This window comes from Marmota monax, unplaced genomic scaffold (assembly GCF_021218885.2).
Source record: "Marmota monax isolate L192 unplaced genomic scaffold, Marmota_monax_Labrador192_F-V1.1 WCK01_AAM20220418_F8-fsc00006, whole genome shotgun sequence".
In the NCBI taxonomy this organism is placed as follows: domain Eukaryota; kingdom Metazoa; phylum Chordata; class Mammalia; order Rodentia; family Sciuridae; genus Marmota; species Marmota monax.
This window is the reverse complement of record NW_026693712.1, coordinates 18,466,205-18,492,042: the sequence shown is the minus strand read 5'-3', so window position 1 is coordinate 18,492,042 and position 25,838 is coordinate 18,466,205. Positions and strand designations below refer to the sequence as shown.

General features: G+C 37.7%; 1 protein-coding gene and 1 non-coding gene across 7 annotated transcripts in view; both read left to right on the top strand.

Moving 5' to 3' along the window:
• Positions 1-9,945: 9,945 nt before the first annotated feature.
• Positions 9,946-25,838, top strand: part of Ankhd1 (ankyrin repeat and KH domain containing 1) — a 126,671-nt gene continuing 110,778 nt past the window's right edge. For all 6 annotated transcript variants that reach the window (XM_046460029.2, XM_046460028.2, XM_046460027.2 and 3 more), the window contains exon 1: positions 9,946-10,381. In XM_046460029.2, coding sequence (XP_046315985.1) covers positions 10,091-10,381 — 291 coding nt within the window. In that variant the 5' untranslated portion in view covers positions 9,946-10,090. The remainder of the gene's footprint in view (positions 10,382-25,838) is intronic.
• Positions 13,647-13,749, top strand: LOC124103788 (U6 spliceosomal RNA). The gene has a single exon (XR_006855273.1). It is a non-coding gene; the product is annotated as a U6 spliceosomal RNA (small nuclear RNA).

Sequence of the window (25,838 nt, the reverse complement as noted above, 5' to 3'; positions counted from 1 at the left end):
TTGTTTTTTCTTTTGGTGCTGATTGAACTCTGGACCTTATACATGCTAAGAATATGCTTTACCACTGAGTACATCTCCAATTCCAGGACTTCATAGTAATTTTTTTTTCTCTTTCACCTTTAAATAATACTTAATGAGAAAAAATACATTAACTGGTAGTAAAGTTTGATATCAATGCCTTAAATTATGCTAAGATACCAGCAATGTTTATTCCCCATATCATCAGGGCAAAAGTCAACATGGTAAAAAACAGTATTATAGCCAGGCACAATGGTGCATACCTGTAATACCACTGGCTTGGGAGGCTGAGTCAGGAGGATGGTGAGTTCAAAGCCAGCCTCAGCAAAAGTGACTCCCTAAGCAACTCCGTGAGACCCTGTCTCTAAATAAAATCCAAAATAGGGCTGGGAATGTGGTTTAGTGTTTCAGTGCCCCTGAGTTCAATCCCTGGTAACCCTCCCCAAAACAAAAACAAACCACCCCCCAAAAAGCAGTATTATGGAGTTACAATGAAAATTCATGGATTCCCTTAAAATGTCTTGAGGCTTCCAGGAGTCTGTATAGATTGATCATACTTTGAGAACTCTGGCGATATGCCTGTGTGTATGTGCGTGTGTGCTGAAGAATATGCAGAATATTTCACATTTCCCTAAGTTCACATTTCTCTTGAGTTAAATATAATTCCCTGGATTTGATCTTTAAAAAATTGCATTTTACATTTTATTTCATTAGTTTTTTTCCTTCCTATTTTAATTTGTTGGAAGAGAAATAAATAACAATAAAGTTTTTTGTTTTTTTTGGTACCAGGGATTGAACCCAGGGACTGAACCCAGGGACACTTAACCACTGAGCCACATTCCTAGCCCTTTTTATATTTTATTTTGAGACAAGATCTCACTAAATTGCTTAGGGCCTTGCTGAATTGCTGAGGCTGGCTTTGAAATTGAAGGCCTCCTATCTCAAGTCTCTCAAACTGCTGGGATTACAGGTTTGTGCCACCAAACCCATCTCCAGCTTAATCTTTTATCTATCTATCTATCTATCTATCTATCTATCTATCTATCTATCTATGGTCCTTGGGATTAAATTCAGGGGCACTCGACCACTGAACCACATCCCCAGCCCTATTTTGTATTTTATTTAGAGGCAGGGTCCACTGAGTTGCTTAGCACCTCACTTTTGCTGAGGCTGGCTTTGAACTTACGATCCTCCTGTCTCAGCCTCCTGAATGCTGGAATTACAGGCCTGCGCCACTATGCCCAGCTACAGTTCAGTCTTGATTAAAAACTTTAATAATGAGCAGAGGTATCAGGATACTCTAGGGCTCTTAACCAAACTCCAGAGACCACGAATAGGCCCACTTCTCAAATGTGTGTTCTAATCCACAAACCTTTACATCTAATAAATCTCTGCTGAAGTCCAATCCTGGAAGGTTTTCCTCTTTTGCCAGCAATGGAGCTAAATCCGAGTGTAAGGTGACAGGCTTTTATAGCTTCTGTGAACTTGTATCAGACTTATGTCTCAATTAGGTTTTCTATGGGTGTTGTTTTGTGGCAATAGTAGACACAATACCACTTCTTTGGGGAAGAACACCTGGTAGGTGGTATTGTTACCTTGCCCAGTAGATGAATGCCATGCTGCGTCTCCTGATTTATAGTCCTGCCTTGATGAGCATGGGGCATGGCAAACTGAGTGGAGTTCAGAGCCTCAGAGATCAGTTTTGGATGACTCAGTCTTCACCAGTAAGTCAAAATGGTAAGAAACTTCCAAACTGTCCTCCAAAGTGGCTGTACCATTTTATACACTCAAGAGTAAAGAATGTATGAGTTCTTGTTGCTTTGCATCCTTGCCAGCAATTGATATTGTCAATTATTTTAGCTATTCTAATAGATGGAATACATTTTAAAGAAGGGATCTTTAAGTAGGGGTAGTGGTGCAAGTCTGTAAATCCAGCTACTTGAGAGGCTGAGGCAGGATGATAGTAAATTCAAGGCCAGCTTCAGCAACTCAGCAAGAATCTCAGAAACTCAGCAACACTCTGTTTCAAAATACAAAAGTAAAAAGGGCTGGGAATATAGCTCAGTTTTAAGGCACAAAGCACCCCTGGAGTCAATCTCCAGTACTTTCCCTGGAGAGAGGGGGGGGGAGGGGGGGGGAGGGGGAGGGAGGGAGGGAGAGAGAGAGAGAGAGAGAGAGAGAGAGAGAGAGAGAGAGAGAGAGAAGAAAGAGGATTTTGATACAAAATGCCACATTTCTCTTCAAAAATTTTGTGTTGATTCCTCTGGATTATGTATGTGAGTATGAATGTAGGGACAGTTTCCCTATGTTGCCAGGCTGGGTTCAAACCCCTCATCCTCCAGCTTTAGCCTCTGGAATATCTGGGATTAAAAGCATGTGCCGCTGTTCCCAGCTTTATCTGGTCACACTTTTGTTCCCATACTCCTTTGCATCCCACATTTAATCAGGCACTAACTCAGCTGACTCTTTGTTTCCTGACAGTTTCTTTTTTCTCATTCCAATTTTACTCCCTTAATCTATGCCTTCATTACCCTACACCTGGGTAACAGCAAAAACTGTTTGTTTCCTGGATTCTAGTATTGCCTAGTTCAAATTCAATTTAAAATACAGCTAAAACAAACAAACATGTTATAATCTTCCTTTAACAATTTTTATCTTGATGATTCATACCCAAGACCAAAACAAAACAAAAATTTTCTTGCTTTTTAAGAATCACAGTGAGTATCCTACTGGAACAAATTTAAAGCTCTCATTCTAGTATTCAGTATCCTGAATACTGTATTTTAATATTTTCATTCCAGTATTTCTAGAATTAAATTTCTCTTTCTGACATCTTTGTAATGACCAAGTAGGTTTTTTTTTTAACCTTTCTGACAAATAACTTGAGAACTTTTAAATTCTTCATCATTATTCCCATCATTCCTTTCCATTTAGAGTAACTTACATCTTGTTTGCCTCAGTGTATTAGTTCAAAATGCTCTTAATCCAAGTTTTTTTTTCTGAATAAACTTTCTCCATTTTGTCTTGTAATCTATTTAATACTTCTGCATGAGTTTATTATCAAGACTGTCTTGAGTTTGTCCTTCAGTTGTTTCAGACTTTCTTTCCTGTTTTGCTAGAAAAATGCTCTCTATCACTAAGCTCATGATCTCCATTTTTCCATATGCATTTTTTCTACCTAATCATCAGTCAATAAATATATGCATCAGGATAACAGGAAAGAAGTGCATTAAGTCTTCTGCCTCTTTTATGTTTTCTCTAAAGTACTCGGTACAGTGTCATGCATATAGCAAGAATTAAATAAATGCTGGTTGAATGAACAGATGAAAAATTACAACATGTATATCTGAAATAATATTTAAAAATTTTATTATGCAAAAATAATATGTTCGCTGTAGAAACTAAAAATGAAAAACCCAGAAAATACAAATATTCAAAAAGAGAAAAATAATTTTATTATTATTATTATTTCGGTACCAGGGATTGAACCCAGGGCACTCAACCACTGAGCCACATCCCCAGCCCTTTTTATTTTTTGAGACAGGGTCTTACTAAGTGGCTGAAGTTGATCATGAACTTGCAATTCTCCACCTCAGCTTCCTGAGTTGCTGGGATTATAGGTGCAGGTCACCATTCCTGGAGAGAAAAATAATAATACAAAAAAAATCCCTGTATAATTCTACTAACCAGGGATAGTTGCTATTAATATCTTGGTTTTATGTATGATCTACTGTAATTTTTCTACACATGTATGGCATTTGATTTGAAATGATAACTGTTTTGTGATATGAAATACCCCGAAAATTATACAACTTTAAAGTGTACCTCTAAAGGTCAAATGGACACACAAATTTTGTCACCTACAGAGAGTTGGTATTTCTGATTCCCAGCCCAGAAATCCTACCATCAAGTCCTGCTTCCTCTATAATCCTAATGCATAATCTCCTTGATAATGCTATCCTTTGTCAAAAATCAAGGAGTAAGAAATCCTGACAGTGGCTCAAGGAAGAAGGTGGATTTTAATTGTTCCCCCATCTTCTTTGTTGAGAATGTCAATAATTCCATAAGAGGTATTTTTTTTTTGGTGGTGATGGGATCAAACCCTGTGTCTTGCACATGCTAGGCAAGTGTTCAATCATTGAGCCAAACCCCCAGCTCCCTTGCTTCATTTTCATTTCATAGGTAGCAAAGATAGAATGTGGAGTGGGCAAGTGGTCATTTTGTGTGTATATATATTTTGCCCTTTTTCAGGAAGAGTAGGTTCTATAGCAGACTTGATTCTAGGAAATTTTGTAAATAATCTTGTAAAATTTTCTTAGGCTGTGTGGTGGGGGTAGTTCAGTTGCAGGCATAATTCTTCTGTTTTCATATGCCTGTCTCACAGCTGTTGCTAGACATTTTTCAGGTGCATTTAACTGTAGCCCAAACAATGGTAGCCCTAAGTCTGGCTTTTTCAAGTAAAGTAATATATGCCTAGCAATTCCTGCATGATAGAGAGTGGGTTAGAAAGTTATATTATAGCACTGTTAATACACACACACATACACAAATGTGTGTGTGTGTGTATGTATGTGTATGTATATATATTTCAATTAATAGAAGAAGTAGCAAAGAAGAATGACAAAGCTCTTTGTATAAGGACATGGACTATCTCCAGAATAAATTAAGTGGAAAAAAAAAAAGGAAGGTGAGGAAGTGTGTGTAGCAAGTTGCCATTTGTGTTAAAATGTGAAAAATAAATTGACATATATGAAATGACTCACCTTTGTCTAAAAATCTCTAGAAGGATATTTTAAAAGCCTAATAATATGAGAGAGGATCTGGGTAGTTAGTGGGCAAAGTTAAAGGATTCTTTCCTTCACTGTATTTTAAAAATTCTTTTAAAAGTTTGAACCATGTGATGGTATTAATCAAATATATTGGATTTTTTTAGTATAATATTATGTGGTTTAAGAAGCAAATAATATGATTGAAGAAACCAAGAAACAAGTTTTAAACTTAATGTTTCCAACTGTTATAAAAGAGTAAGATATTTGGTGGTAATGAGGAATAACTCCACCTAAAAAGTTGTGTCCTTTATAAGAAGGATATAATTGAGGATGTTTTCCTGATTAATGAACTTTCTCTTTGCAAATACCATGGAATCAGCATGGTATAGTGGCAAGAGCATGGGTTTTGGGATCGGGTGGAGAGAAACCCAAATTTTAGTCTTTCCATATACTGGGCTTTATAATGTTGTATAAGTTACTTAACCTTTTTGAAGTTCCAACTTCCTCATCTTTAAAATGATTGAAACCTGAATAAGATTATTACAAAGGTTTAATGACATAACATACAAGTGCAACAAATTTGTTCGTTTAGTTTTCCTTTCCTTATATAGATAGACTGACCTGAGTTGGACTAGCATGTAGAAATCAAATGTCTTGGAGAAAATGCAGGTTTATGTTAAAGAACTACATGTAAACTAAGTCCCTGGATCTAGGATTTAGTTTGTCAATCTCATATAATGAGGAATGAAGCGTCTTGTTACCTAAGAAGTTTTAAAAATCCTTGGGCTATAGTTTCCTTTTCCCCCTCTCTGTCTAAAAGATGGCCAAATAGAAGTGTATGCTTCTATGCTAAACATGTTACAAATATACATCAATAAATCTTCCTACGACCCAGGCACAGTGGCAGGCACACCTGAAATCCCGTTGACTCAGGAGATTAAGATGGGAGAATTGCAAGTTCCAAAACAAAAACAAAAACAAAAAAGACGGAGGGAAGGGGGATTTGGGTGTGTGTGCTGGGGTTGTGGCTCAGTGGTAGAGTGCTTGCCTGGAACACATGAGGCACTGGGTTTGATCCTCAGCACCACATAAAAATAAAATAAAGGTATTGTGTCCACCTACAACTAAATATATATATATATATATATATATATATATATATATATATATATATATTTCTTTTTTAAAAAAAAAAACCCACAAAATAATAGTAGTTAAAAGGGCTGGGGATGTCGCTCAGTGGTATAGCGCCCCCTTGGTTCTGAACAAAATTTACACCTGTTTTATGTGGGAAAACATTTTATTCTATTATTCATTTTTCATTTTCTGGGGATTGAACCCAGAGCATCATTCATGCGAGACAAGTACTCTAACACTAAGTAAGCTACATCCTCACCCCAAACCATTTTATTCTAATGCTCACTTCTAACATATTTTTTTTACTTTTGGCGGTACTGGATGTGGATTGAACCCAGGACCTTATACATGTAAGTAAGCACTGTACCTCTGAGCTATATCCTGTTTTTTCAATTTTGATACAAAGTATCCCTAAGCTTCCCAAGCTCGTCTTCAACTTGTGATCCTCTTGCTTCCCAAGTAGCTGGGCTTACAGGCATGTACCACCAAACCTGGTTCTAACAAATTTCTTTTAAAGGAGGGTTTTGCAGTAGACAGTGGCTCAGTCTTTGAAGAAAAAAAATCAGTGTATTAAATTTTTTTTTTTTTTTTTTTTTTTAAATATTTATTTATTTATTTTTCGGTGGACACAACATCTTTGTTTGTATGTGGTGCTGAGGATCGAACCCGGGCCGCACGCATGCCAGGCGAGCGCGCTACCACTTGAGCCACATCCCCAGCCCCTTAAATTTTTTTTACTAGTAAAGACTATCTTGGGGCTGGGGATGTGGCTCAAGCGGTAGCACGCTTGCCTGGCATGTGCAGGGTGCTGGGTTCAATCTTCAACACCAAATAAAAATAAAATAAAGATATTAAAAAAAAGCCATGGTTTAAAACAAAAAAAAATGTAAAAAAAAAGAGACTATCTTAAGATATAATATATTAAAACCAATGTTACCCAATAAATCAAATTAATACTTACCAATATAATTTACATTCAATACATACAGTGTGATTTTACACATTTACCAAATACATGACTTGATATGGTAATTTCTCAGTTTCATTTTTTTTTTTGTAAAACTACAGGAATATAATATATATAAAGTATTAAATCACAAAATACAGACTCTACATAGCAATCACCCAAATCAGAGACTGAGAGTTCCTAATTCTCATATTGACAAACTACTGATAAGTGTTTTGGGAAAAGGTCCAGGTTTATTAAAAATTAATTATTTATTGAGGTACCGAAGATTGAACCCACCGCAAGGGCTCTTCCACTTAGTTATACCCTTAGCTCTTTTTATTTTAAAACAGGGTCTCGCTGAATTGCTAAGGTTGGCCTCAAACATTTTTTATTTTTAATTTTTTTAAGTTGTTGGTGGACACAATACCTTTATTTTATTTGTTTATTTTTATATGGTACTGAGGATCAAACCCAGTGTCTCATGCAGTGGTAGGCAAGTGCTCTACCACTAAGCCACAGCCCAGGCCCTGGCCTTGAACTTTTTTGATCCTCTGCTTCAGCCTCCTGAGTTCCTGGGATCAGAGGTGTGTGCCAGGTATCTTGGGAAGGTCCAGGTGAAATAAGGATTTTTGCTCAATCATCTCTCTCTGACTATACTCAGGGTTTGGTTGCTAGGCACTGAGAAGATAGTATATTTTTCTCTTTTAAATATAATGGATAAAATGTATATACTCAGGTTTTCTTTCCCTCTGTCCTTGAGATTCATTACATTTGTTTAAAGAATTTAATGAGTTTGCTCAGGGAGTTGCATCAGAAATTATGTTTGTATTAGTGGTAGGAATGACAAATAGTTCCTTTGTAATGTTGCACCAGTCAATACCTGTTTTTGCCTAAGGATGTATCCATACCAATTCTGGATAATCCAGCTTTGAAGTGGGTTAGGCAGTGCTGTTTCTTTTATTATTGCTTAGTTTGGGCTGTGACCTAGTCACACATGCCTTGAAAACTTAAATAGCACTGAAGGTACAGCCTAATTAAGTTCACAAATACTAGACAGTGTACATGATACTTAAAATTTCCCTATTTTCTACAACTTATTTTTAACTATACAGTACATTTACTCAATATGTACATAAAAATACTCATTTTTTCTTGCATGTGAAATGTCAAAATGGGCAACTACCAAAGTCAAAGAAATGTTAACATGGCAGCATCAACTTTAAAAAAAAATCTTTATTTTTATTCATTTATTTTTATGTGGTACTGAGGATCGAACTCAGGGCCTCACACCTGCGAGGCAAGTGCTCTACCACTGAGATACAGCCCCAGCCCAGCATCAACTTTTAAAGTCATTTTAAAAAAATCATTATATTCTTCATAGAATTTTCAGACTTCAGTTTAAAGAAGGTGAAATATTAAGTACTGTACAACCAAGACAGGCAAATCTCTTAGTTTTAAGGAGAAAATGACACATCTTGTTTTTTGTCAACCTTTGCTGTCATATGAACATTTTCTGGGTCAAAAGGCATTTGCCATACAAACTTCACCAAACTCCTTTGTGGTGACACAGGAGTAGTTGGAACCTGAACATTTTTTAACTTCCTCTACTGATAAAGGAGATAGAGATGGCGAGAGAAGGAGAGTAGGGAGGTAGATACACATCCTTGGTGGAGGAGAACCCTCTTAGTTAGCTTTGTTTTGCATCAGCGTCTGGGTGGAATTGGTTGGGCTGGCAGAACCCAGGACTGGCAGAGAACTCCTGAAGGCAGAAGGGGCAGTGAGTACCAAAATTATTCTTTCCTTTGAGTTTGCCACTTTAGGTCATCACCGAATTTATTCACAACCACCACCCATTGAGGCAGGTACTGATATTATTTCCATTGCACATGGAGTAACATCAAACCCATCAAGGTCACCCAGCAAATAAGTGGCGGCACCAGAACTCAAAACTCCCCTGGAGCACTCCTCCTTCGCTCAGTTCAGCCCTGAGGTTGGATTCAGCGCGCTGTTCGCGGCCTTGGTGGGACAGTTCCCGGTACTGAGAGATGGCGCTGTCCAGCCTCGCTGGCCCGCCGCCTTCCACACGCAAGAGAACGCGGTCCCGCGGGGCGATCGCTCCTAAAGCCCGTAGAATCGCCGCGCCCAGCCACGTCCCAGCATGCGGGAGGGCCCAGTTGCCTCAGGGCGGCCATCTGGAGCTGCTCCCCGGGTTCCCTCAGCTCCGCGCGCCGGGTTCAACTTGGAAAGGCGGAAGGGTCCGCAGGAAGCGCCCAGCCCCTCTCCCCTTCCCTATCCGCTCTCTGCCTCCCGCTCCCGCCCAAAGAGGCAGAGAGGCAGGGGCAGAGGCAGAGGCTGAAGGGTTAGGCAGCCTCACCTGTCCCAGAGTGACTGACGCTGCGGTCCTCCAACCAGGCATTGGCAGGAAGGTGGGGTCTCGATGAGAACGATTCCTTCTTTCCTCCAATCCCGGTGCAGCTACTTTCCGGCCATAGTCTCGGCACCCGGCGGAGAGCGACAGGTGGAAGCTGCGTTACCTCTGCGCCTCTTGCATCCTTGGCATTCGAGCTTCACCAAGCGCAGGGTTAGGTCTACTCCAAATTTTATTAATTCTTGCGAGTCGTCACTTCAAGCCCTCATTTTATTCAGAAGTGGAAATTCCCCAGCCCTTTCCCGTCACCTCAGATGGAGGCGGGATGAATAGTACCCTCACCGGCCAATTGTACCACGCGACGTCCTGTGACAAAGTGACCGACACTTTATGGCGCCAATGGAGTTTCCCATTGTTAGGGGTCACTATGACTGACCACAAGGCTAACTAATCCACTTTAAGGTCGTGACGCTACAGTCAGAGAGGCTGGCCAATAGACACAGAAAAGGACCGGAAGTCGGCTCGTGAGGAGTGAGAGGCGGGTGTTCGCAACCGCCTAGGCCTGCGCGGGTCAACGCAGCTTGAGGGCCGCGAGCCAGCGAGCAGCGCGTGACGGAGAGCCTGAGCGACAGGTCACCTTGGCCAATGATCTGCAGCCGCCGGAGAGCTGCAGCCAGTGGCGGGTTGAGGGGGCGGGAGGCAGCAGGTTAGGCAGTGAGAAGTTAGTGGCGCTGCTGGGACGGGGGGGAAGGAGACTCTTCTTCCTCCTGCTGCTCCTCTCCTTCCCGGGATCAGCGGCGGCGGTGGCCGCGAGTGACTCGGCAGCGTCTCCGGCTCCGCGTGCGAACCATGCTGACCGACGGCGGAGGCGGCGGCACCTCCTTTGAGGAGGACCTGGACTCTGTGGCTCCGCGATCCGCCCCAGCCGGGGCCTCGGAGCCGCCTCCGCCGGGAGGGGTCGGACTGGGGATCCGCACCGTGAGGCTCTTTGGGGAGGCCGGGCCCGCGCCGGGAGTCGGTGGCGGCGGCAGCGCTGCGGGCGGAGGGGACGCGGCGCTGGATTTCAAGTTGGCGGCTGCCGTGCTGAGGACCGGAGGTGGAGGTGGTGCCTCTGGCAGCGATGAGGACGAAGTGTCTGAGGTACGGCTCCAGGACCCCCGCCTCCCACACAGCGTGAGGCATGAATTCTCTTTGGGGCCACCCTCCGGTTTCCCGGGTGCAGCCGTTCTCTGACAGCGGTCTGTTCCCTGGCGGCGGTAGCAGCCATGCGGGCCTCGGGAGCTTTCGGCTTACTCTTCAGCTCGTGGCTGGAGCGGCACGGGTTCCCGTCAGCGTCCGTAAACCCACAATAGGGAGTCCTTTGGTCTCTGAGCTTCGCGCGGGAACAAGGGCTCCTCAGGCTACCTCCCGCCCACCCCGCTTTGGAGATGGGGGAGGGCGGGGTCTTGCCAGAGTCCCTGCCCTTGGTACTGAGGGATACAGCTAACTAGCCCAAAGAGCATTTCTGTTGTTGGCCTCTCAAAGTTGAGGTGTACATTTATTTACCTCCTACCTTACGTATGCCTTGCCTGCGTATTTTAAGTGGAGCTCTTATTTTCTTTCTCTAGTTTGAGATAGGTATTAAGTAACTCTCAGCTTTTAACCCCGAAAAATCACGTGACTCTTGCTCCTGGGACGTTTTGTGAAGTTAGACAGGAAAAGGAAGTTCCAGTGCATCTCTGAGCTTCGGAATAGCTGGATAGCTGAACTCTTGAGATTTTTTAGGCTGGGAGAAGGTGAGGCACCCTACGGACACCTTTTCTTTTGCAGTAAGGGAAATAAGTGATCAATTCTTTCACTTCTTTTAACTCTTACGTGTACGCATTTTTAGGTCTAAGCAATCTAGGATTGTAGGTATCATCTTCTGGGCTCTAGGGAAAACAACACACACATACCACACACTCCAGGGAAAACAACACACGCGTGTGTGCGCATATACACACAAACACATACGCAGAGTTTTCTATTGACAATGACTTGATATAGTACTGTCCTGTGATGACCATTGTTTATAGTGCTCAGAGTGTTTCTTCTATTACTGTTCTAAGGTAGGTTTATCCCTTGTGACCAATTATTTTAACCTCTGGTCTTGGTGTTAAAGTACAGGAATTTCCCTATGTGTACTAATGATCCTTGCTCTTGCATTTGAGAGGAATAAGGAGAAACTGTGGGTTGCAGAATACAATTAGTGCACTGTCTTATCATCCTAAATTTGAATAGGGCTTTCTTTAGATTAAAAATCTTAGTATAACCTGACTCTAACATTTGCTTTGGGGAAAAAAAAATGCAGATTATAAAGGGAATAGTCTCTAGAATGTCTGTATCCCAATATAAGAGGAATAACTTTTAAGGCAAGGTGAAAAAGGATTTTATTTGAATAGGCAGTTATCGGGGAGAGTCTCTGGAGTACCCGTTTTTGGGCTTGTAGAAGGCTTTTATCCTTTTAGTGAAACTAGGCAAATGAGGTGGGGGCTCTATAGAGTTTATTTTTCTTTAAAACTTAAAGGGAGAATCTGAAAGGTTCACTTTGACCTAAATGATCGAAAGAGAGTTTCCTTGATTTTTCTGGACCATATTTACATGATTGTCATGGGTAAGATGAAAGATCACTCATTTGCTTTTATATAAGTAGTATTTAAATTTCTTCAGAGGTAGACTGCTAGTGAGTCTCCAAAGTCATAAATCTCTCTCTCTTCCACTCTATATAATTTTGTATGGAGTCACCATACCATGTGGTTAAAGCTGTGAGCACAATCCACACCTTTTGTGTTTTTTGAAGTTTATTGTAGAGGTCACCTGTCTGTGATTCCTACCCATTAGTAGAAGAACAACTTATTCTCCTGTTTATTTATATTTTTTGTGCCACAAAAGGACTTAGATAGTAAGTGTATATGTAGAACTCATTAGGATACTCCATAGACGTTAGCCTGATCTAAGGTGATGTTCAGTGTATGTGTAGATTCTTAATCTGTGAAGAAAAAATATTTTGTTTCTGCAAAGGGAAAAAAAAATATTTTGTTTCTTTGCCCTATATTCCCTCAAGTCATCTGGAGAAGACATTCCGGAATTACCTTGTCTCTGTTATTTAGTGTGGTCGGATATAGTCTATGCTTTTTTTTTTAATATTTATTTTTTAGCTTTAGGCGGACACAGTATCTTTATTTTACTTTTATGTAGTGCTGGGGATCGAACCCAGTGCCTCATGCATGCCAGGTGAGCGTGCTACGACTTGAGCCATATCCCCAGCCCTAGTCTATGCTTTTGTGAGTGAAATTATTATTTTTGTAGTTATAGATGGACAGCATGCTTTGTTTCATTTTTATGTGGTGCTAAGGATTGAACCTAGTGCCTCACACATGCTAGGCAAGTGCTCTGCTACCCAGCTACAGCCCCAGCCCCAGCCCCAGATGAGCTGTTTTCTTCCATATTATTGCTTTTGAATTTCCAGTATGAAGAGATCATAAATAATGTTCTTCAAAAAAATACTCCCTAACTGGCATTTGATGAAAAATACCAAAATCCTCATTTTCATCTTTCTAAATATTTTAGAACTATGTTCCTAGACTTCCTAAAAGATAATGAATTGTGTGTGGTTTAATAGGGCAGGACATGGTAAGAAGTGAATAAAAATTTGTTGAAGTACTATACCTTTTGTGTACAGAGGCCTAGATATTCTAAGGATCTCTTTTTCTCTATTATTAGCGCCAAGAGCTGGAAACAAACAAACAAGCTGCTTTCCCTCATTGGGCAAGTCAAAAGACCTTTTAGTTAGTTTGAGGAAGGGACTTTGGTCTATTAGTAATTTCTTTTAATAAATATTAGATTTGTGCTATCTTAGGGAGTGCCATCATTTGTAACCACCCTCCCCTCCTTTTTTTTTTGGTACTGGGAATTGAACCCAGGGGTGCTTAACCCCTGAACCACATCCCCAGCCCATTTTTATATTTTATTTAGAGATAGAGTCACCATGAGTTGCTTAGGGCTTCACTAAGTTGCTGAAGCTGGCTTTGAATTTGTGATTTTCCTGTCTCAGCCTCCCAAGCTGCTGAGAGTAGAGGTATATGACACCATGCCTGACTAGCCTTTTTTTTTTTTTTTTTTAAACACTGGGGTAAATATCTCTTTTGTATTTCTTTAGGCCTATTGAATGTTTTTTTTTTTTTTTAAATTTTTTTTAGTTGTAGATGGGCACAATACCTTCGTTTATTTTTATGTAGTGCTGAGAATTGAACCCAGTGCCTCACACATGCTTTACCACTGAACCACAACCCCAGGCCCTATATTGAGTGTATTCTTTAGCTAAGGCCTTGAATAGAAGAGTCTTATTGAAATATACCAATGATTAATAGTAGATGTTGGGTTAAAATTTTTTTTAAAAACCAGCTTTTATTTGGAATGGTACAGAGAAGATATGAGTATTGGCCCTGTGCAAGGATGACACACAAATTTGGGAAGTGTTCCATATTTTTCTGGCACTAAAAAATAATAAAAATAAAAGAAAAACAGTTTCTGTTACTTTCAGAATCATAATCTTTATATTTTTTAAGCAAGTTGAAAGAAAAATAGAAAGTTCCTAAAGAACAAACTTGGTGAGGTTTATAATTTTTGTTTTTCTGTCATAAGAATGTATGCATATGCTGTATATATATAAGTATGAAATCTCCTTTTAAAATTATTATAAAATTAATACAGTCTGGTGAAAAGTTCAGTGTATATATAGTAGATATAACATGGAAAGTAAAAGTCCTTGCCTCCCCATCAACTCTTTAACTCTCTCATTAAGACAACTAATATTAAAATTTTTCTTTCAATAAATTTTCTAGGCCTATTTGTGTGTGTGTGTTTATATACATTCACTTTTGGGGGGAGTACTGGGTGTATGCCTAATGGCATTTTATCATTAAGCTACATCCCCAGCCCTTTTAATTTTTTTCAGTTTTGAGGCAGGGTCTTGTGAAGTTGCTGAGACTGGCTTTAAACTTGCAGTTTATCTTCTTTAGCCTCCTGAATCTCTAGGATTACAGACATGTGCCACTGCTTCCAGTTTCTACCTTCACTTAAACATAAATTAGAAAAGATAGCTTTATACTTCATTGAAATTTCCTCTTTTCTTTTTTTTTTTTTTTGAAGAGGAAAAGTTAAGCTGACACTCAAGGTTTCAGCAGTCTCAATCCATAGATGGCCAGCTCTGTAGCTCTGGGCCCAAGGCGAGGCAGAGCACCATGGTGGAAGGGTGTGGCAGAGGAATTTTTTTTTCTTGAGGCATGTACCAGAAATTGAGTACATCTCTAAAATTATAGGACAAACCTTATAGAGATTTTTATTTTTCTCTGACAATTTACCACAAGGCCCTGAGTTCAATCCCTAGCACCACAAACAACAACAATAACAACACACAACAGGCTAGCATAGAAATCCCATCCTGATTTTTCTCCAGTAGTAAGTCATCTGGGTCATTTCCTTTATTTATTTATTTTTTTATTTTTATTTTTTATTATTATTATTATTATTATTTTTTTTTTCATTTCCTTTAGAGTTACTTAAAATCTATAATGTAGAGCAGAATTTCTCAACAGCAACATATTGACATTTTGGGCCAGATAATTCTTTGTTTTGAGGGGGTTTCCTATGCTTTTGTACCATTTCTGGCCTCTATCCACTAGATGCCAGTAAAACCCACCTAATTGTGATAGCCCAAAATTCTTTAAACATTGCCGTGTCTCCTGAGAGCAAAATCACCCTTGTTGAGAACCATTAGTTTAGAGGCCATTTTTGGCAGGGATGGCAATTTTGTCCTGTATATTCTATATTCAAACTTTAGGTAAACAAGATGAGTCACTGTTTTTAATAGCATCTCAGAGCTTATACTCATAATCTGAACAAGGGAGAAATAGAAAGAAGGTACTGAAAAGTTTCCAGTGAGGAGCTGGGGATGTGGCTCAAGTGGTAGCGCGCTTGCCTAGCATGAGTGCGGCCTGGGTTCCATCCTCAGCACCACATACAAACAAAGATGTTGTGTCTGCCGAAAATTAAAAAATAAATATTAAAATTCTCTCTCTCTCTCTCTCTCTCTCTCTCCCTCTCCCTCCCTCTCCCTCTCCCTCTCCCTTAAAAAAAAAAAAAGTTTCCAGTGAAATTAGCATGTACTGCTGTAAATCTTCCATGGCAAATTTATCATTTTGGGGGCTGGGGTTGTAGCTCAATGATGGAGCGCTTTCCTAGCATGTGTGAGGCACTGGGCTCAATCCTCAGTACCATATAAAAATAAATAAATAAATAAAATAAAGACATTGTGTCCATCTATAACTAAAAATTTTTTTTTAATTATCATTTTGGGTAATCATGACTTAAGATATATTATTTTCAAGTTCAGTTATTTTCCATGAAAATGAACTTAAAAAAAAAAAAAACTTTTATGAAGTTTGTTAAGGTGGAAAGGGTTTATTCCACAAAGTATCATCACTAGAAATACATTATCAGGAAATAGGATTTTGAAATTTTAGTAGGCAAATTTTGAAGACATTGAAAATACTTACTGAATAAAAAGTTACATGTTGTTACTGTAACAATTTGTTATATAATGCAAGAATATCAGCTTTGCACAAGCTTCATTCTGTAAAGCCTTAAGGCTTTAGTATAAACTGATGAGTTTATGATTCTGGTTATATGAATTAGGAATAATGGGTCAATGTGGAGTTGAGTAGTATGGGTGGAGGAAAACCTTACTGTGAAATTTGGAGTGTCAGGTTTTTTGTTTTATTTTTATTGAGTACATTTTGAATAGGTGGTTACAGTCATACAGCTCATAATCAAAAGTAATATAAGGGCAGATAAGTGAAGTCTTGGTTCCACCCCTACTCCCACCTATCCTGCACTCTATACTCCAGTCATATATTCTTTTAGAATTTTTTAATGAAAATACAGTTTTATTTTGTGATTCTGGGGACTGAGCCCAAGTCCTCAGACGCGCTAGGCAAGGAAGGTATCTACTGCTGTGCTACACTCCCAGCCCCACAAGTATATATTTTTATTTTTCCTGTTGTCACATAAAAGGTAACACATTATTCATGAGATTTAAAAAAAATTATGTTTGTAGATGGACAGCATGCTTTTGTTTCATTTTTATATTGTGCTAAGGATCGAACCCAGTGCCTCATACGTGATAGGCAAGTCCTCTGCCACTGAGCTGCAGCTTCAGCCCCCATGTGAGATTTTTTTTTAAATGACAAATTTGAGAGCGATTTAAACTAAAAAAAAAGGTTGGGGGTGTGACTCCGTGATAGAGCTGTTGCCTAGTATGTGAGAGGCCCTAGATTCTATCCCTAACACTCACTTCAAAAAAGAAAAAAAGTTTTTAAGTGATAAATCATATTATGCCTCCAGCACAGAGATGAGTTTAAGCAATTCTCTTTTTTAAAATATATATTTTTTAGTTGTCAATGGATCTTTACTTATGTTGTGCTGAGAATCAGAACCCAGTGCTTCACACATGCTAGGTAAGTGCCCTACCACTGAGCAACCCCAACCCTAAGCACATTCTCTCTCTCTCTCTCTTTTTTTTTTTGTCGTGCTGGGGATTGAACCCAGGACCTTATACATGTAAGGCAAGCATTTTACCAAATGAACTATATCCCAGCTCGAGCATATTCTCTTTTGAGCCTGTCTGGTAGTAGTGGTAGTAGAGTGATGATGGACTAGATGACCTCTGCAAATCAATCTGGTATTTCTGATTCATTGATAGGTAAGATAATATTTCTTTAAAGAAAAGGCAGTTTTTAAAAGTATTGAAGTGTTGACCTGGAGTTGGCAAATGAAGAGAAAATAAATGCCCTGCCTACCTTTTATTTTTTAACCATGGATTGAAACTAGGGGCGCTTAACCATTGAGCCACATCCCCAGTCCTTTTATGTTTTGTTTTGAGACAGGGTCTTGTCAAGTTGCTTACAACCTCACTAAGTTGCTGAGGCTGGCTTTGAACTCCCAATTCTTCTGCCTCAGCTGTCAAACTGCTGGGATTACAGGTGTGTGCCACCATGTCTAGCTATTTACCTTCTCTTAGAACCAGAGTTGTAAGAAATATAATTGAACTGATTTAGTATGTCTTTCTTTTTGGATCTTGTTGATCATATTTCCCTCTCCTTTTGCTTATCTGTAGAGTCATGGAATCTTGGTGATAATCCTCTCATCTCATTTTAGATAACTGCTAGAATTTATTGAGTGCTTATTATTAATAGTTTTGTACTAGATACTTTGGTATTTTGCTTTTTTTTCTAATTATATATCTTAGTTGTAGGTGGACACAATACCTTTATTTTATTTATTTACTTGTGGTGCTGAGGATTGAACCCAGGGCCTCACACATGCTAGGTGAGCACTCTACCACTGAGCCACAACCCCAGCTCATTTTTGCTTGTTTTAACACTCCTTTGAGGTATCATCTACATAGCTGAATAAAGGTAGGCTCAGAGAAATGAAATAATGAATCAAAAATTAACAAAGTATTGGGGGCTGGGTTGTGGCTCAGTGATAGAGCACTTGCCTAGCATGTGTGAGGCCCTGGGTTCAATCCTCAGCACCACATAAAAATAAATAAAGGTATTGTGTCCAACTACAACTAAAAAAAAAAAAAAATAAATGTTAAAAAAAAAATGTTACCCAGCTAGTGAGTGATAAAGGTAGGATTAGAATCCAGTACTGCATTCAGAGCCCATGCTTTTCTTTTTGCTTCTTCACAAAGAAATAGGTAAGGTTTGATTACCAAATGCTGTTTCTGTAATAAATTATTGCTAAGTCCTTGTATATATATATTTTTTAATATTTACTTTTTAGTTATTGGTGGATACAGTGTCTTTATTTTACTTTATGTGGTGCTGAGGATCAAATCCAGTGCCTCATGCATGCTAGGTGAGTGCTCAACCTGTATAAATTTTTAGCTCCAAAGTGACATGAAGAAAATAAAGCCAATATAGTAAATTTATCATAAAATGATTTTTTCCTATTTTGAGATAATGTCCTTCCTACTTTTGCAAAATGCATTTTGAAGATGGAAAATTTTATATGATGTTTATTTTTTGCAGTGCTTGGGGGTCAACCCAGGGCCTGGGCGCATTCTAGGCAAATGCTCACCATTGTATACTTCCAGTTCTACAAAATGAATTTTAAAAGTACCCATACTTGGTCTGGGAGTGTAGCTCAGTGATAGAGAACTTCTCTAGTATGCAAGAGGTCCTAGGTTCCAAGTTGGAAACTTCACATCAGGATCTGGGTAAAGCCTCAAAAACAGTAATCATTGGGCTGAGTGATTTGTCTAGGATCATTACACAGCTTAAGGTGTAGCAGGACTAGAAAAGAGAGGTAATCTGATTCCCATTCTAGTTATTTTATCTGCTAGATTGTCTTGCCATTTCTTCTGATGCATTGTACCAATGAATTTAATTGCTCAAGCAATGGCTATCTTAAACTAGCATTATAATCCATAGTTGGCTTTGTTGGAAAAGTTTTTTAGTTTTGTTTTTTGGTGATACTGGGGTTTGAACCCAGGGTCACTCTGACACTATGCTACAGATCTTTTTATTTTATTTTTTTATTTTGAGACAGGGTCTTGCTAAGTTGTTAAGGCTGTCCTCAAACTTGCAATCCTCCTGCCTCAGCCTTCGGTGCAGCTGGGATTACAGGTGTGTGCCTCCACACCAAGTTTGAAAAGTTTTATATAGATGAGTTTATTAGGGAGGTGTGCCTTTGAGTACCATTGAGTATTAGAAGGAAGTAATTTTGGAATGAAATTACTTGAAAAGTGCTGGCTTTCATTATTAATTTTAAAAGGATTAAGAAATAATTAAAACCATTGATAATATAAAGACATGCCCAGCTTTGCATCTTAGAAACATTGGCTTTACAATATTGTTATATTTTAATTATTTTGTAAAAATTAAAATATGTGTGCTATTCTGTTACTAATTAACAACAGCTCTTGATTCCTATAAATGAAGATCCATTGCCTTAAGGCAACTGATTGACTGGATTTTATCACTGCCACATTTACCTAAACCAGAAAGAATTGAAACATTGTATATAAGTTTCTTTTTATTTGCTGAACTGAATTTGGCAACTGTTTGTCAAAGAGTACATTTTGCTCTTGTCCCTGCTATGCACATGATCTGTGCTCACAGTTACCCCCTTACTGAATAGATGTTGTTTTCAATAGTAGAAAGGGTGCTTTTTAAAATGTAGACATCCCACTATATTCTAATGATTTGATTCACTTTCATTAGTACACAATTTTGAAAAGAGAAAGGCAAGGATACACTAGGGATGATCCTTTAGGACCAAAAATTTGAACAATAGAGTAGTTTATGAAGTTGCCAAGGTGCATTTGATGTGTTTAATAGTTTGTAATGAGAACAGTTGGACTGAGAATAAAGTTTGTATTTTTAAATTATGATAAAATAGCCATAATATAAAAATTTACCATTTTATCTTAAAAAATGTGTTTAGTTATAGATGGACACAATACCTTTATTTTTATGTTGTGCTGATTGGACCCAGTGACTCCCATGGGTGAGGCAAGCGCTCTAATACTGAGCTACAACCCCCGCTTTTACTATTTTACCTTTTTGTTTTTAAATTGTGCTTAAAAAATACATATACATATACATACATATATATGTATCTATATTTAAATATATATCTATGGGGTGTATATATTTGTACATATACATATATAATGGTGTATGTATATATCTATACATATATAGTATATATGTATACCATATATACTATATAGTATATATATACCACATATGAACACACACACATCATTTTAACCACTTTTAAGAGTATAGTTCATTGGCATTAAATATGATGACATTATTGTGTGATATTACCAGCAGCCAGCAACTCCAGACCTTATTCAACTTCCCAAACTTAAGATTCAATACCCATTAAATAATAATCTCCCATTTTCCCCACCTGCCAGCTCCTGGCAATCATCATTTTTGTCTTGCTGGATTTGACTCTTTGACTATCTTATTTACCTCATATGATTGGAATCATGCAGTATTTATCCTGTGACTGGCTTTATTGACTTAGCATAATATCTTCAAAGTTCATCCAGAAGTAGCATGTATCAGAATTTTATTCCATTTTTAAGCTAAATAAAAAAATAATATTCTGTTGTGTGTATAAATATTTTATTTGTTGATGAATACTAGGATGGCTTCTACCTTTTGGCTATTGTAAATAATACTGCTATGAATAGGTCTATAAATATTTTTTTTTTTTTCAGACTTTGCATTTCATTCTTTTTATTATATAACCAGAAGTGGAATTGTTGGATTGAATGATAATTCTATTTTTCATTTTTTTGAGGAACTGCCATATTGTCTTCCATAGCAGCTATACTATTTTACATTCCTACCAGCAGTGCTCAGGGATTCCAATTTCTTTACATTTTAGCCAACACTTATTTTTCTGTTTTTTGTTGTTTTGGTAATAGCCGTCCTAATGGGTAGGACGTGGTATCTTATTATGGTTTTGATTTGCATTTCTCATGATTTGTAGTGTTAAGTATCTTTGTGTGCTTTTATTGGCCATTTATCTGTCTTTGGAGAAATGTCCACTCAAGTCTTCTGCAGTTTAAAAAATTAATTTTTAAATTATTTTTAGATGTACATGACAGTAGAGTATATTTTAACATATATACATGGAGTATAACTTCCCATTCTTGTGGTTGTACATGATGTGGAGTTACACTGGTCGTGTATTCATATGTGACCATAGGAAAGTTATTTCCAATTCATTCTACTGTCTCTTCTGTCCCTGTCTTCTATCCCTTCCCTTCATTCCCCTTTGTCTAATTCAATGAAATTCTATTCTTTCCTGCCCCGCCTTTGCACATTTTTAAATCGGGTTGTTTCATTGTTTAGTTGTAGGAATTCCTTAAATATTCTGCATCTTTTTAAAAAATATTTATTTATTTTTTTAGTTTTAGGTGGACACAATATCCTTATTTTACATTTATGTGATGCTGAGGATTGAATCCAGTGCCTCGTGCATGCTAGGCGAGCGCTCTACTACTGAGCAACAACCCCAGCCCTAGTATTCTGCATCTTAACTATATCCTGCATATTAACTTCTTGCTAGATACATGATTTGCAAATATTTGCTCTCATTCTATGGGTTGTCTTTTTACTCTGAGGATGTACCCTTTCATGAACAAAAGTTTTAATTTTAGTGAAGTCTAATTTGTCTATTTTTTGTTATCGATATTTGTGCTTTTGGTATCACATCAAGGAAGTCATTGCCAAATCCATTATGAAGATCTTCTCTGATGTTTTCTTCTAAGAGTTTTATAATTCTAGCTCTTAAATGTATACCTTTGATTCTTTTGAGTTAATTTTTTTATATGTATAAGGTAGGGATCCAATTTCATGCTTTTGTGTGTGTATATATGTCCAATTTTTCAAATGCCATTTGTTGAAGACAAATGGTAGTGGCAGTTTTTTCAAAACTCAGTTAACTAAAGCTGGATGTGAAGGCATATACCTGTAATCCTGACTACTTTGGAGGCTGAGACAAGAAGATGGCCAGTGTGAGGACAGCCTGGACAACTTAACGGGACCCTGTCTCAAAAAAGGGGGAGGGAGCTGCGGGTGCAGCTCAGCAATAGAGCACCCTGGATTTAATTTCTAGTAAATCAGTTGACCATATATAGGAGGGTTTATTTTTGGGCTCTCTGATCTATTCCATTGGTCTGCATATTAGTCTTTAAACTGATACCACACTATTTTTTGGTTACTTTAGTTTTATAATAAAATTTGAAACCAGGAAGTGTTCTTCAACTTGTTCTTTTTCAAGATTGTTTTGGCTATTCAGGGTTTTCTTAAATTCCATATGAATTTTATGATGGTTCTTTGTACTTTTGAAAAAAAATGCCATTGGCACTTAGTAAGTATTGCATAGATCAATTTAAAGGAGAACTTTTTTTTTAGAGAGAGAGAGAGAAAGAGTTTTTTTTTTAATATTTATTTTTTAGTTTTGGGCGGACACAACATCTTTGTTTGTATGTGGTGCTGAGGATCGAACCTGGGCCGCACGTATGCTAGGCAAGCATGCTACCTCTTGAGCCACATCCCCAGCCCAAGGAGAACATTTTTTAATACAAATCTTCTGTGTTTCATCACAATTGATATTAACAAATTAAATGGCTTGAACTTGACAAGGATTAAAAAGCATTTATAACAGAAACACACTCGGAGTTCTACTGATGTTCTCCCTGTAGATATTGAACCCAAATAACATGCGATGATTACTTTGGAGTTATGTTCCTTTATTTTTCATGTTTTCTCCTTATATTGACTAATTTGTGGTTGATCAGGTTATTTCATATATTGATTAAATGCTAGAAAGAATATTTTTTAATCCTATATAATTAAAAATGTTTTACTTTTAGAAAAACTATTCTAATATGACATTAAACCTCCATAAATATGTAGTGTTTTCTTTAATGATGTAGATTGAGAAGGTTTTGGCATTTTACAAAATCCCATGTTAGTTGATTATACAGTTTTATACTTTTTTTTTTTTTTTTTGTTACCAGGGATTGAACCCAGGGTGCTTAACCATTGAGCCACATCCTTATCCCTTTTTTATGTTTTACTTAGAGCAGGCTCTCTAGTAACTTAGCACCTTGTCCAGTTGCTGAGGGTAGCTTTGAATTCAAAATCCTCTAGCCTCAGCTTCCCAAGCCACAAGTGTTATACTTTTCAGTGCTTATTAGCCTCTAATTGTGTTTTTTCTTTAAATGTTTTCTTCTGCTACATCTCTACCTTTTTCTTCTTTTAAAAATTGCACAATTGTTAAATTTAGTAATGTGAAACAAACTTTCTTTATCAAAGAACAAACATGAAGAGGGACAGTCGTCCAAATTATATTGGATACATTCATATTTTCTCTGTTTATATTTTGATAAAGTTTCAAACTTACTGGAAAGTTGCAAGAATAGTGTAAGGAACTTTTGTCATATATCCTTTACCAAGATTCATCAGTTGTGTTCATTTTGTCTTATTGTCTTTTCGCAAATTATTTTCTAAACTGTTTGAAAGAAGGTTGCAGATACCACGCCTCTATACCCCTAAATACTTCAGTGTATACCCCTAAGATCAAAGATGTTCTTTCACATAACCACAGTGCATTTATCAAAATGTGCAACAACAAATGTCTGAAATAGTTCTCAACTTCTCAGTTTTAAAAATTGAAATGTCTTACATATCATAGAATTTATTCTATAGTGTGCAATGCATTGGTTTTAAATATATTTATAAAGTTTTGTGGCCATCATCACTATCTACTTAAAATATTTTTATCACTCCAAAATTAGTAGACATTTCTCATTCTCCTCTTTTTTTAGCCCCTGGTAATCATTAACTACTCTGTGGAATTGCCTAGTCTAGGCAAATAAACAGAATAATATAATATGCGGTCTTTCTGTCTTTATGGATTTGCCTAATCTTATATACAAACAGTTGCCAGGTGTAATCCTAGTGGCTGAGGAGCAGGATCAAAGCCAGCTTCAACAATTTAGTGAGTCCCTAAGGAACTCAGTGAGACAGTCTCAAAATAAGATATAAAAAAGAATGGGCTGGGGTTGTGGCTCAGCAGTAGCGTACTGGTATGTGTGAGGCACTGGGTTTGATTCTCAGAACCACATATAAATAAATAAAGGTCTATCAACAACTAAAAAAGATATAAAAAAGAGCTGGGGATGTGGCTCAGTGGTTAAGTGCTCCTGAGTTCCATACTTGGTACCAAAAAAATAAATAAATATAAAAAATAAAATAACAGAATAGTATAATGTGTGGTGTTTTGTGTCTCTTTTCTTTCACTTAGCATAATGTTTGTACTTATATCAGTACTAAATTGGAATAATTATTCATTTTGTGGATATACCATATTGTTTTCATCAGTTAATGATATTTGGGTTAATTCCATGCTTGGCTGTTATAATTAATGTTATGAACCTTCAAGTACTAGTTTTAGCATTTGCATATCTTCTCAATTCCCTTGGATATGTACTTAGGAGTGGAATTGCTCTGTCATAGGGCAACTTCACATTTAACTTTCTGAGGAACTGCCAAGTTGGTTTTTTTACAGCATCTGCAATGTGCTCCTCTGAGTTTTGTATCTTTAGCTCCTATATTAGTCTTTGATCTATTTTGAGTTAATTTTTATGTGAGTTGTGAGATAGAGGTCCAACTTCTTTTGAATGTGGATATCCAGTCATTCCAGCACCATTTGCTGAAAAGACTTAAAAAATTTTTTCCTCAGTGAATTGTCTTGGTATCCTTGTCAAAAATGAATTGATTCTGAGTTAATTTTTGGACTGTCTGCTGTATTCCATTGATCTATATGTCATCTTATACTAGTTCCACACTACAACTGTAGTTTTGAAGATGGAAGTCTTAAGTCCTCTTGATTTTTTTTTTTTTTTTTTTTTTTGCACATGGACACAATGCCTTTATTTTGTTTCTTTATTTTTATGTGGTACTGAGGTTTGAACCCAGTGCCTCACACATGCTAGGCAAGCGCTCTACCACTGAGCCAGAACGCCAATCCTTTGTTTTTTTTTCTTTTAAGATTGTTTTGGTTATTCTGGTTATTGAATATGTTCATGTTTTCTTGATCTGGTCTTCAGAAGAGATGTAATAGTATTTAAATGCTTGAGAGTTGGATGTAGTGGCACATTCCTATAATCCCTCAGGAGGCTGAGGCAGGAGGATCGTGAGTTTAAAGCCAGCCTCGGCAAAAATGAGGCCCTAAGCAGCTCCGTGAGACCCTGTCTCTAAATAAAATACAAAATAGGGCTGGGATGTGGCTCAGTAGTCCATTGCCCCTGAGTTCAATCCCTGATACAACCCCCCCTCACCAAAACAAACAAATAAAATACTGGAGAATCTGTGGTCACGTTCAAAAGATTCCTTCCCCTCCACCAGTAACATTCTATTTCATGAAATTTCTGCTTCTGTGTGTATGCTAAAGTGGATGGGGAAAATTCATGTGATTTAAACTTGTGGTTTGCCAAGCTGCCAGAAAAGCAAGTTATTACATTATCAGTGTTTAGTTTTTTTGTGCATCCTCTGCCCCCCTGCCGCCTGCCCCTGCTAAGCCTGGGTATGGCTATTTGAAAGGAGATAAAATAAAAAGAGCAGGAGATGGTTGTTTTGGATAGTTATAGTCTGAGTGCATCTAATGTGGAATGATTGTCTCCAAGAAAAATATGGACAGAATTTTTTTTTTCCGGGATAATAAGGGGATTTATGGAATAAAATATAAAGCATAGTAATTAAGAGTTTTTGCATCTTGTATCTTCTAACAACTGTTTACAAGGTATAAATTCAATATTTAAGTAACATAAAATTTGCTTGGCACCCAAGTCACTCTTATCACTTGTGGGATTAAATGACAAAAATAAATCTTGAATGTCACTACTCAAATGATCTTAATTATGTTACATTACCAGTTATTTTGACTCTATGATGAACAACAGAAGTCTGTACTATAT